General features: G+C 37.8%; 1 protein-coding gene across 1 annotated transcript in view; it reads right to left on the bottom strand.

Moving 5' to 3' along the window:
• Window positions 1-2,632: 2,632 nt before the first annotated feature.
• LOC132490450 (T-cell receptor-associated transmembrane adapter 1) overlaps window positions 2,633-12,785 on the bottom strand; it is a 68,818-nt gene continuing 58,665 nt past the window's right edge. The window contains exons 7-9 of the mRNA XM_060098805.1: window positions 11,131-11,192; window positions 8,952-9,040; window positions 2,633-2,887 (exon numbers count right to left, since the gene is read on the bottom strand). Of these exons, the coding sequence (XP_059954788.1) occupies window positions 2,633-2,887; window positions 8,952-9,040; window positions 11,131-11,192 (406 nt within the window). The remainder of the gene's footprint in view (window positions 2,888-8,951; window positions 9,041-11,130; window positions 11,193-12,785) is intronic.

Here is a 12,785-nt window from a genome sequence, read left to right as displayed (position 1 = left end):
AGGGTAAATCAATGAAACAGAAAATGTAAAAACAATAGAAAAATTATGTGAACAATAACTTGTTCTCCAGGAAATCAATAAAATTGATAAATCTCTAGATGGGGAAAAAAGAAGAAAATTATCAGTATCAAAGAGAAGTGAAATCACTAAAAATTCTACAGATATTAAAAGAATAATATGAGAATATTTTGAACAACTTTATGCCAATAAATTTAACAACTTAGATGAGAGGGACAAATTCCTCAAAAGACACAAATTTACAAAGTTCACTCAACAAGAAATAGGTAACTTGAAAAGCTTTATATCTATTAAATAATTTAAATTTGTAGCTAAAAACCTTCCTGACTGGGCCTCCCTGGTGGCGCAGTGTTTGAGAGTCCGCCTGCCGATGCAGGGGATACGGGTTCGTGCCCCGATCTGGGAGGATCCCATATGCCGCGGAGCGGCTGGGCCCGTGAGCCATGGCCGCTGGGCCTGCGCATCCGGAGCCTGTGCTCCGCAACGGGAGAGGCCACGACAGTGAGAGGCCTGCATACCGCAAAAAAAAAAAAAAAAAAAAAAAAAACCTTCCTGACTAATGGGTATCAGATATATCTGGTACAAAAAACTTTAAAATATTTTGGAATTCAAATGATATAAACCAGAGGCAAAAAATTCAAAGATTTCCAGGTGCCAGGTAAATAATGTAAGTGAATGATGTGGAATAATTACAGGAGAAAACAACTGCCAAAAATACAATCTAACTTTATTTTTACTGAACCATGGTATATACAGAAATGCAACAACATAAACATATGATAGCAAAGATTTTATTTTAAATTAAACATAAAAACTTAAAGTCAGTATGTAATTATTAACTTTATTTCTTGTGGATTTTTCTTGGCTCTTCTCTGGAATCAGAAACCTGATTCCTTTTCTTCTTCCCTTAAATATTAGCATTTTTTGTCTTTCCTATGGCATTGTGGACAACTTAAAATATTTTACTTTGTCATCAGCATTTAATTTTCTATAGATTCATAATGGAAAATAATTATTGACAGAAGTAGGCACTTCCAAATATGGATAGACTTCTTCCACAAAATGTGCTCTTCCTTCCTCTCTTTACTTGGGTGGCTTCTTCTCATTGTTCAGTTCTCAGAATTAAAATTTCTTCTTCAGAGATGCCCTCTTTCCATTATCTCTTCTGTTTTCTTAATAGTATTTTTCTTACTAGTAGCTACACTTTTCTTTGTTAACCTGATACTCATCTTTTCTCCTAGCCTGTAGTTCAACGGGTGCAGAGTCTCAGTTTCCCTCATCATTGTATAACTTAGTACATAAACTGCCTCAGGAGTTCCACAAACAACTGAAGAAAGAGTGACTAAGCTCTGGTCAGAGGGCAGGACTGATAGCTGTCATGGACAATTTTCTTGGTCAGTGATGATTTGAGACCAAGTTAAATGCCTACTCCAAATGGAGAGACATAGAAAGTTTTTAAAAAAAATTTTTTTGGAGGGCAATTTAAGAGCACTTATGAGATTAAATAGGACATGCACTTTGACCGAACTCTTGGTCTTTCAGAAATATATTCTGTAGAGACTTACAGAATGCACACCTTTTAAAGCAGCAATTCTTTTCCTAGACATTTAGCCTCAAGGAGAAGTCAGACAAGTACCAAATATGTGCTGAGATGCATTCTCATTACGATGTTATTTGTAAAAGCGAAAAAACAGAGATTGGAAATGAGCTAAATGTACTTCAAAATTATTTAAATAAGTTTTGGTATAATCATCAATGAAATGCTATGCAGGCATTAAAATTATAACTCTAGTTAGTTACAGTTAAAAATAACAGTAGAAATAAATCTATAATATATTATTGTTAAGTGAAAAAGTTTAAATCATATGTATAAAATAATCATTCCCCCCCTTTTTTTTTGGTTAAAAAAGCAACTAGTGGTCATACATTTGGGTATATATATGGTCATGCCCAGAAGAACATCTAGGAGAATATATAGAAAGTTGATCACAGTAATTATCTCTGGCTAGTAGAATATCTAAATTCTTTTTGATACTGTTTATTGTTACAAGGAATATGCATTAATTTTATAATAATTTTTAGAACTAATAAAGATATTTCCATTTGTGAAAAATATTTCTTAAGAAGATTATCCCTCTTCTCTTAGAAATAAGTTTTAATGTCTCCCATGCCTTTCAGTCAGAAATTTCTTCCAATTATGGGGTGTTTCACATTGATGAGAAATGAGAACTTTAAAAAAAAAAAACTTTGACTTTTATTTTTCTTTCAACATGATGCAGAACATATTTATGCTTAAAACTTTTTTTTTGGTTTATTTCGCTGAGTATTAATAATTGTTTTGAAGTTATGATTTTGTTATCAGGATCAGTTTGCAAACTTGATTTCATTTACATTTGACTACATCAGTATTTTTTAAGTGAATTCAAATAACTAATTTGTATGGTATTCCATTTGCTGTGTATAACATAAGCTCTGTATAAAAGGTAAGCCACCATCGCACCAACGGACGATCAGCTCATCACCCTGACAAATCATGTTGTGTCATTTGGGGTTTTCATTTCTTTAACAGCCACTTCCAGTAAGAGCTGGATCACTGAACTAGATCATAGTCCAGCTAGTTTACAGTTTCTTTCTGTGCACGGATCAATCCAAACAGCCTGATGGGATCATCATGAATGTTTTCCTCTATTGCCTGGCTTTCTGGTGGGAAACTGTCCACCAAAGTGGTCTTAGAAAGGTTGATATCCATTGCATGTACCTGCCCATCTTCATCCTTGTCTGACAAATAAGTTTTCTGTTTCTTGGGCTTTCTGCGCTTCCCCTCACAGCTGTGATCTAGTGAGGCATAGAACATCTTTGCTTCAGTTTCCTAGAAAGAAAGGTATGTTAATTCTTCATTGTTAGCCATTCTTTAAGTTTGATGACCTCTGGGTATTTCTAAGGCCTATAAAAAACACACAGCTTGTTTTCTGGGCTTCAGCTACCTTATTTGCCAAATTTGTCAATTAGGATGATAAGACTTTGGGGTGGGAAATGCTTAAGTGAACTTTTTGTGTGTATAGTTTTATTTCTTTTTATACTCAAAATATACATAATCTTTTAGATGGATTTTTACCTGCCTCTCCCCCTGCCTTCACCTCAGGGAGTGCCTGCCCTATGTTTCACCTATCAAGTAATAATACTGATTTGTTAAACTGGGAACAAAGCATGGCAGGAAGGAATTTAACCAATCAAAAATCTGCTTTACGTATGTTTAATACTTGCTCATTTGATGGTACCCGCAAAACTCCCAAATTTTTCTACATTTTTGAGACTCAGAAGTATAATGTTAGGGACTTCCCTGGTGGCACAGTGGTTAAGAATCCTCCTGCCAATTCAGGGGACACGGGTTCGATTCCTGGTCCAGAAAGATCTCACATGCCACAGAGCAACTAAGCCCGTGTGCCACAACTACTGAGCCTGTGCTCTAGAGTACGCACGCCACAGCTACTGAGCCCATGTGCCACAACTACTGAAGCCCACATGCCTAGAGCCTGTGCTCTGCAACAAGAGAAGCCACTGCAGTGAGAAGCCCGTGCACTGCAACAAAGAGTAGCTCCCACTCGCCGCAACTGGAGAAAGCCCACGTACAGCAACAAAGACCCAATGCAGCAATAAATAAATATTAAAATCATGTAAAAAGAAAAAGAACTATATGTATTTGCTACATTATAAAAAAAGTATAAGTTTAACTGTCCACTTATATGACTGGCATTTGGCAAGAATTGCCTTTCCCATTTTCCCATTTTTTCCTTTTTTTCCCTTTTTTTTTTTTTAACTTCCTTCTTGCCTACCTGTCCCCAGATCCTGTTTGAGCTCCTTTAGGTTGGTCTTGGAGATACTCATTTGCATCCAAGAAAGCCTGGTAGTCCTCTCTGGCCTAGGGCTGCATCAGTACTAGAATAAGAAGGGCAGGAGACTAGAGAAACTTGGGGAAAGCAATAGGCCTGAAGACAAGACCTTGAAAGTGGTGTTTGAAAGTTTAGGATTGAATTCCAGCTCTGTAATATACTGGTCATGGGACCTTGGGCAATTTTTTGTTGTTTGTTTGTTTTAACTATTTTGAGCCTCTTGCTATAAAATGAGAGTACCTATCTTACAACATTATTAGCAAATAGAGATAATATACAGTTGACCCTTGAACAACATGGGGGTTAGGGATGCCAACCCCTTGAGCAGGTAAAAATTCACATATAATTTTACAGTCAGCCCTCCATTTCTGCAGTTCCGCATCCACAAATTCAACTAACCCCTCACCGTGTAGCACTGTAATATGCATCTGGTGAAAACAATCAGTGTTTAAGCAGCCCTGTGCAGTTCAAACCTGGTTTTTCAAGGTTATCAGAGCTGTAGGCTAAATTATCAGAGTTGTAGGCTAAACCTTTAGGATAGCTATTGAATAAACCAAAATATTCTGTATTAAGGATTTACCATTCAGAGTAAGCCAAAGATATATCAATTTGTGGAGTCTAGGGTAAAAAAGCAACATTTGGATTAACAAAACCCCTATGCATGGATAAGCTTCTCCCTGTAGGCACTTGTTTTCATGCTAAAAGTTAAATGTCTTTTTTGGGGGGGAGGGGTACGCGGGCCTCTCACTGTTGTGGCCTCTCCCGCTGCGGAGCACAGGCTCCGGACGCGCAGGCTCAGCAGCCACGGCTCACGGGCCCAGCCGCTCCGCGGCATGTGGGGATCTTCCCGGACCGGGGCACAAACCCGTGTCCCCTGCATCAGCAGGCGGACTCTCAACCATTGCACCACCAGGGAAGCCCTAAAAGTTAAATGTCTTAAATCTTCTCTACCAGGCAGGGGGATGGCTCTATTTACAACCTCTCTTGTATGTTTGTCTGACTTTTTATTTGTAAAATAATCATTTCTGGAAAATTGTATAGAAGATAGGTAACTTGTTTCTTTGCTTGAGTCTCTACACTCTGCCAGTTAGCCCATATACTGTCTTCAAGTTATCTTCCTGAGGCATAACTTCAATATTTTACCATTCTGTCTCAAAAATTTTAGCCTAGAATCTGAATTTTATAGCATGGCAATCAAGGTTTTCTATGCTTATACTTCCACACTTTCTATTTTGATTCCCAGTACTCCCCTACATAAACTCTATTTCAAGCAAACTGGACATTTCACTGCTTCCTGAATACACCTCATGCTTTTCAGACCCGCTTTGCCTTTGACTAGATAGATAGAGAAGATGTCAGTGAAGTTAGAAAAATAACCAAAAGGCACTCGGTAATACAAAGGGGTGGATATCGTTTTTGACTGTCCAGCACTTTGTTCTATTCTCTTTCTTTGATAAATTCTCCATTTTCCTTTAGGAAATTTCCCTCTTCTATCTGGTCCTGGAGAGCCTATCAATCACCATGCTGTACTCCAAGCTTAGCACAGGGTTAAGCATGCAACCCAGGCTGGAACCAATTACACTACCTATGCTCCTGCCAACAGAAGTTGGCCCAAGGGTGGACATGTGACTTCAGTAGAGCCAATTACATGGCATCTTTGGGATTGAGGTACAGATGCAGAAAGAGAAAAGATATCTTTTTCTGGATTTGGGAGGAAGAAAATCTGAGTCTCCATTGGCTTTCCCAGCCTCAATGGAAGAGTCTGTTGGTAATAGAAGAGAATGAAGTCAGTAACAGAGAAGCAGGGAGAAGAAATGGAGAGAGCTCTCATATTCAATCATTTCAAAAACAAAAGACACCCTTTCATCTCCCAGTTACATGAGCCAGTGATTTACCTTTTATGCTGAAGTGGTTTGAATTGGGTTTTTGCACTTATAACTGAAAACAAGTAATGTATGTCTGGTCAACAACTGGTCCACTTTATCAAGTCCTGCAGAGTTCAAAGAACAAGAGTCCTGAGAAAGGACCACAATGTGTACATGTAATACTCATTTGTGACTTCCAGAGTGTTGTTTTACTTGAATAAATGGATGGAAAATATAGACAGGGAAAAAAGAATTTGTATCTATGAAAAAAAATGGAAACCATGGAGGAAAGTAAAAACCAGTTTAGGAATTAGAGAGAAAAACAGGTTGAAGTAGAGCTTTGTTGTTTTATTTGTTTTTAAATATTGCAGAGATTTGTGTATATTGGTAGGTCAATAGTAATTCATTTAAAGAAAGAAATGGAGACAAATTAAATAATTGAATGTGCAAGATCTTGAAGGAAATAGGAGAAATACTCAAGAGCACAAGTAGGAGTATTGGCTTTGGAAAGAGGAGAGGTTGCTTCTGACATAGGAGGGAAAGGAGGGATAGGTGAGAGGTTTTAACACGAGGATAAGAGAAGAGAAACAAGTTCACACTTGCATCCTTCAAATTTTTTTAAGACATGGGAACTCTCAAGAACTCATTTTATCGTTAGGTTTCCTGATCATCTCTTCCTAGTTAATAGTAGACTTAGATACTGAAATTACAACTTCTGAACTGTACACATCATTTTCAAAGGGCAAGAAGCTTATTCCCTTTTCCAAGGAACACTTTATCCATCAGGCTTTATTGCATTATATTATAGATTCTTTTTTTTTTTTTTGCGGTATGCGGGCCTCTCACTGTTGTGGCCTCTCGTTGCGGAGCACAGGCTCCGGACGCGCAGGCTCAGCGGCCATGGCTCACAGGCCCAGCCGCTCCGCAGCATGTGGGATCTTCCCGGACCGGGGCACGAGCCCGTGTCCCCTGCATCGGCAGGCGGACTCTCAACCACTCGCCACCAGGGAAGCCCTATTATAGATTCTTTATGCTTTTGTAATTGACCAAAGTAACTATGTATCATAGTAGCTAGCTGGGTAGTGTTTTTGATGATAATGGTCATTCTAATAAAATGGAATTGAGCAAATATGAAGAGATGACTTCTGGGTGGGATAAACTGGGAGATTGGGATTGACATATACACACTACTATATGTAAAATAGGTAACTAATAACCTACTGTATAGCACAGGGAACTCTACGCAATACTCTGTAATGACCTATCTGGGAATAGAATCTGAAAAAGAGTGGATATATGTATATGTATAACTGATTTACTTTGCTGAACACCTGAAACTAACACAACATTGTAAATCAACTATACTCCAATAAAAATTAATTTAAAAAACCAAAGAGATTACTTCTAATTTTTGAAATTGGGTTTCCCTGGTGGCACAGTGGTTGGGAGTCCGCCTGCCAATGCAGAGGACATGGGTTCGTGCCCTGGTCCGGGAAGATCCCACATGCCGCAGAGCGGCTGGGCCCGTGAGCCATGGCCGCTGAGCCTACGTGTCCGGAGCCTGTGCTCCCCAACGAGAGAGGCCACAACAGTGAGAGGCCCGCATACCGCAAAAAAAAAAAGAAAGAAAGAATTTTTGAAATTAAATTTGTCAGAAGGGTGAAATAGAATAAAGACTAATCTCCTTAGAAGTGTCTTTAAATATATAATTTATAAAATAGCAGACTTTGAGAGATATTTTAAGGCTTTGCACAATTTCCAGTTGAGTAAAAAACCAGACGCAGCACAAATAAAACTAGCCTGTTTAATTTATATGTTTTAAACAGCAACTTCTACTCAGAATTCTCAGTTCTTTCATAACTAAGGTGCTGTGAATCTCTGCATTTCAGGTGGTGTAGTTACATTTTAACCTCTTGAGAGGTTTTCTCTTTATTATCATGAATATTACCATGAATTTTGCAGATCATATTATAACATGCAGTTTTTCATATCTTTTATCTAAGAAATACATTTACAATTAATTGAACATCACATGACAGATTTGCCCATGAGAGGACGACCTTACATTTTACTTAAACCTCACCACATCTTGGTTTCTTAATTAAAATGTCAAGAATTTAATTTTTTAGGAGATTCATATAAAGAAAATAGAAATTCTATCTTAATGGGAAGTTTCCAAGTTCTGACCCATCTTTGGGAGGAGAGTGTTTTCTATTAGGCAGGACTAAGTTTGGATTCTGTCTCCCCACTTAGTTTCTGAGTCTCTAGGTTAAGTTTTTCATCTTTTGCAAGGCTCTGTCAAATGGGAATAATCATGCTGTCTCCCTTACAGGAATCTAAAAAGATATGCCTATAAAGCACATAATACAAGCCTGACATGTAAAAACTGCACAGGAAATGCTGACCCTATGACTGTTTCTAGGGAATAGCACAAGAGCACATAATAAAAGGGACAAGATTCGGGAGAAGAAAGAACCATTATAAATGAAATTTATAATATTTCAGCCTCACGTATGCTAAGAATCATGAATGGCAGTGCTATGTCTGAGGATGCTGAACTGATTGTGGTAGTAAAAAGATAAACTACCCATTTCTTCTTGGGTTTTTCTGTTTCTACTTAGGCTTTAGTCCTGCCTATCTCCACACAAGCCACGTGTAAATCTCTTGTCATAAGACCATAGCCATAGGACTTGTATTAAATTTACACTCATTTTTAAAATAAAACAGAAATATGGTCTTTTGTAGTTAGTTAATTTATCTTTTCACTAAAGGTCTCTTTCTCCCCATCCGCCATAAATTCCCAACATCTAGGTCTTCTGAGAATTCTGCATGTGTCAACTTTTATATTTATTTCTATGATACATGTAATTTTTTTCACTCTGAAAGGAAAAGCTTAACTAATTCTTTAGGAAGAGAATCCACTTTTCCCTTGAAATCTACTGCCTTTGTAGTTGTACGTAATTTTGACTCTTTAAGTGTAGCCCTGAGTACTATTTATTTGCCTTTGAGCTTTTCATTAGAGCTCAGGCTCCAGAATTTGACACCGATTCAGAATGCAAAATTTCTAAAAGGCTGCTTCTGATGTTTATCAGAACATGCTGCTTTTATGCTCTTGAAACATGCAGCTGTGCTATGACCTAGGCTGAACTTGGCCCTTGATATGGAAAACAAGACTTACCTGTGAAGGTGGGGCGTCTTCTTGCAGTTTGTTCACAGATCTCTCTGGCCGGGCTTTCATTTGTTCATAGTAGTTTTCATCCACTGGTTCTTGGGAGTGGAAAAGAGATTTATAATGGAAAAATAAAAAATGCTGGCATGAATAAAAATACATGACCCAAACAATATTTAGCTATAACTGTGAAACCTTCAGGGATCATTTGACTAGGCTTTTTTTGTGAAGAAACAAAGAAGTAAGGAAGCACAAACTGCTCTGCAGATCAGACTGTGAAGTCTGTTGCCCTACAGCATTAATTAACAGTTAGACCAAAGAAGGTCACTTGGGATAAGGACTAGATCATATTAATTTTTTATACCATTGTAGGACATGACAGTCTCAACTTAAACTACCATTTAGATGTTATTGAGATCCTTTCAGTTAAAGGATTGTCTGTGTTCTCTTTAAGCGTGATGGTGCAGATGGCATAAAGCACAGAGCACATATATTGATGATTACGATTTGGTAATTTTTTCCATAAGAAGACATTTTACTAAGAGGCCTTCTTAACCTTACATACCATTTTTGAAAAAGAGGGTTTAGATTATGTTTGTCGTCCCATAAATCAGTGACAGGACAGTTCAGCCAGGCTGTTTTGAGGGTCTGGGGTGTATAATGATGGTACTGAGTACTTGAGGGGTTTTGTACCATGTCCACCAGCCAGCAGACCTGCACTTATTTCATCCTGTGGGGATGCTTACTGAATCATCCGTACCTTTCTTTCCCCAGATACTCCTATTTAAAAGGGAGAAGAAGGAGAGTTAATGACTTGTAGGACAGCTAGTAACCTGGCAGAGATGTGGATTGCACCAGTTTGACCCCATAGATAAAAATATATGTTTACTATAATACAAGGTACTTCAAAATCATTCAACCCTTTCTGAAAAGCAATGCAGAGAACTGGCCCATAGGGTGATGTTTCTCAAAGCATGGATCATGGAAAACATGCATTAGAATCACCTGGAAGGCTTGTTAAATAGCAGGTTCCTGAGCTCTATCATGGAACTACTAAATCAGAAGTTGTAGGAGTGACATCTATGCTCATTAGACATGGAGACTGCAGATATAGTGGGCTTTGAGCCACCAGAATACATAAGAAATTAAGTCCTCAGATATTACAGGTAGGCACCAAAATTCTGCAAGGGGAAATGGGAAGGAAAATTATTTTTAATAGTCTATTCCTGAAAAATAGTTTCTGATTCCTCAGAGTGCAGAGCTTAGAGGACACTTTACAATGGGGGGAAAGACAAAAATTAAATAAATTCTTGACTCCTATAAAATTCTCATGTGTGTAACTTTAGGAGATTCCATACTGTTTTGATATATAGAGATTCAGATGAATTTAGCCCATTACTGGAAATCTCTGTGTTCAAGACTCAGAGATCAACAGGAATTAACCCCCAAGTCTCCTATCATGAATTAAGTGAACTTCTTACAGGGCAAGGATAGCGTTAAATGCTAGTGTTACTCTCAACAGCTCTCATCAGAGCGCTGGAATTAGATCACAGCTGTTTGTTTTGAGGCATTTAGGGGCATTTTATTTTTGGGGTGATTGGGATATTTCAAGTAATAAGGGATGCTGGGAATTGAAGAGTACTTGTTACAAAAGAACAAAAAAAAATGTATAACCCACTCAGTGATGGTTTGGCGCTTCTCTTTCCCTGCTTGTCATCAGTGTAAACCTAGGTTCTCTACTTTAAAAGAACCAGTTAAAACAAGGGAAACCAGAGAACGTGTTCTTTGTTCCAAATTATTCATTGTAGATTTGCTTTTATATACAGAGCATAAAGCACTGTTTTCCTGGGTCATTTACTGTTCTAGAAATAGCTTTATTTCATAGAATTCTGTGTGTGTCAAAATTCATGGTAATAGAGTCTTCCGGTATTCTCATTACTACTAGAGTAAAATAAAGAGAATATAGAAAAACAGGATGTTGATTTACACTGAATGTTGCAATATGATTTATGATATGCAGCTTTGGAAATATATGCTAAATGATATGCTAAAAATACTGAATTTATGGTTACCATTGGAACATTTAAATGAGACTGTGACAAAAAATAAGCTACCTCAAATTCTTTGTGGAATTAAGTGGGGTAATTGATTTATAAATAAATTTAATTTCTGGAAAAATAAAACTTACCTGGGACCACATTATCTAAGTTACCATAAATTGGTGTGTCTTCAAGGTCATACTCATTTTCCCTATAATAAGGAAATAATTTGCCTTGTTAGAATCTACTTTACACATAGTTCAAAACTAATCTCTCAGCTAAAATCAATGTTGGGTAAATTATTGCATGCTTTTATTCAGCCTTGACCAGCCAAGGTAGATAGGCAAGTAAGTGAGTAAATGCAAGTGTGTATGCGTATGTGTGTATGAATTTGAAAAGATGTGTTTTGGACCCTCTTTTGGGGAACAAAAATAGCAAATACTTATTTATCACTTGTTGTGTGTCAGATACTACTTGAAGTGCATTATATATATTCATTCATTTAATTCTCACAACAATTCGACCAGATAGGCACTACAGCATTCCCACTTTATGGATAAGGAATCTGAGGCACAGACTGGTTATATAATTTGCTGAAGGTCACAAGACTAGTAAATGGCAGAGCTGGGATTAGAACCTAGATTATCTGTGCTCTAATCTATACATTGTACTTCCTGTTTATTTGCCAAGAATATCACTCTGAACATACCCCTAACACTCTGTTTACTAAATAAATATTAATTGACAGTGATGATTAAAAAATAAGAGGCCAGAGAATATCGTAGACTCAGCTTGGCAGATGCAATACAATGATTGATCACCTATTACATCCAAATACTGTGCTGTTTTACATGCATTATATCAAAAACCAAGGGAAATTCTGCAGAAATATTATTATTTTCCACTTTACAGATAAGTCTGAAATTCAGATAGATGAAAGTATTTTCCCTAACCTTATGTGTAATATCAGCAATAAATAACAATTGTGAAAGCTTTTCTTTATGCCAATACTCATTCAACCCTCAGGACAACCCTATGAGATGCATTTTTTTTTTTTTTTTTTTTTTTTTTTGTGGTACGTGGGCCTCTCACTGTTGTGGCCTCTCCTGTTGCGGAGTGCAGGCTCCGGACGCGCAGGCTCAGCGGCCATGGCTCACGGGCCCAGCCGCTCTGCGGCATGCGGGATCCTACAGGACCGGGGCACGAACCCGTGTCCCCTGCATCGGCAGACGGACTCTTAACCATTGCGCCACCAGGGAAGCCCTGAGATGCATTTTTTAAAAGCCCCATTGTGCACATAAGGAATTTGCAAGCTAGAGAGGTAAACTGTCAAAAGACACATAGACAGTAACTGTCAGTGCTAGGATTGTAATGCAAGTCTGGTCCTAAAGCTCTGAATACTATTTGCTCTTGATGTTTGATTAGCTTTCCTTATAGCCTCATCTGAATAATCCTATTAGGATTACAGTAGACAACCTACCATTGTCACCAAACAGTGACAATGGCCCTGGTGACCAGCTTTCACAACAGCAGGTTGGGGACAGAAGAACATTTCAGGCAGTGAGAGTGGCATTTCATTAAACAGCAGCAAATGTTTTAACTTTGAGATTACATATCACTGAGAGCTGGAGGGAATTGCATCAAAGAGAAAAGAACTCTTATCTCAAGGCAAGCACCTATATTACTCCCATGCTTCTGAAAGAAGACAGTGTATGTAAATAGTAAGTAGGTATCATTAAAAAAAAACCAGATCAAATGATACCTGTATGAAATGATTTGAAAATCCAGATGCTGGCATGTATTT

The sequence above is a fragment of the Mesoplodon densirostris genome, chromosome 5, assembly GCF_025265405.1.
Source record: "Mesoplodon densirostris isolate mMesDen1 chromosome 5, mMesDen1 primary haplotype, whole genome shotgun sequence".
Lineage (NCBI taxonomy): Eukaryota > Metazoa > Chordata > Mammalia > Artiodactyla > Ziphiidae > Mesoplodon > Mesoplodon densirostris.
The sequence above is the reverse complement of the archived record's forward strand: the minus strand, read 5'-3'. Positions and strand labels throughout refer to the sequence as shown.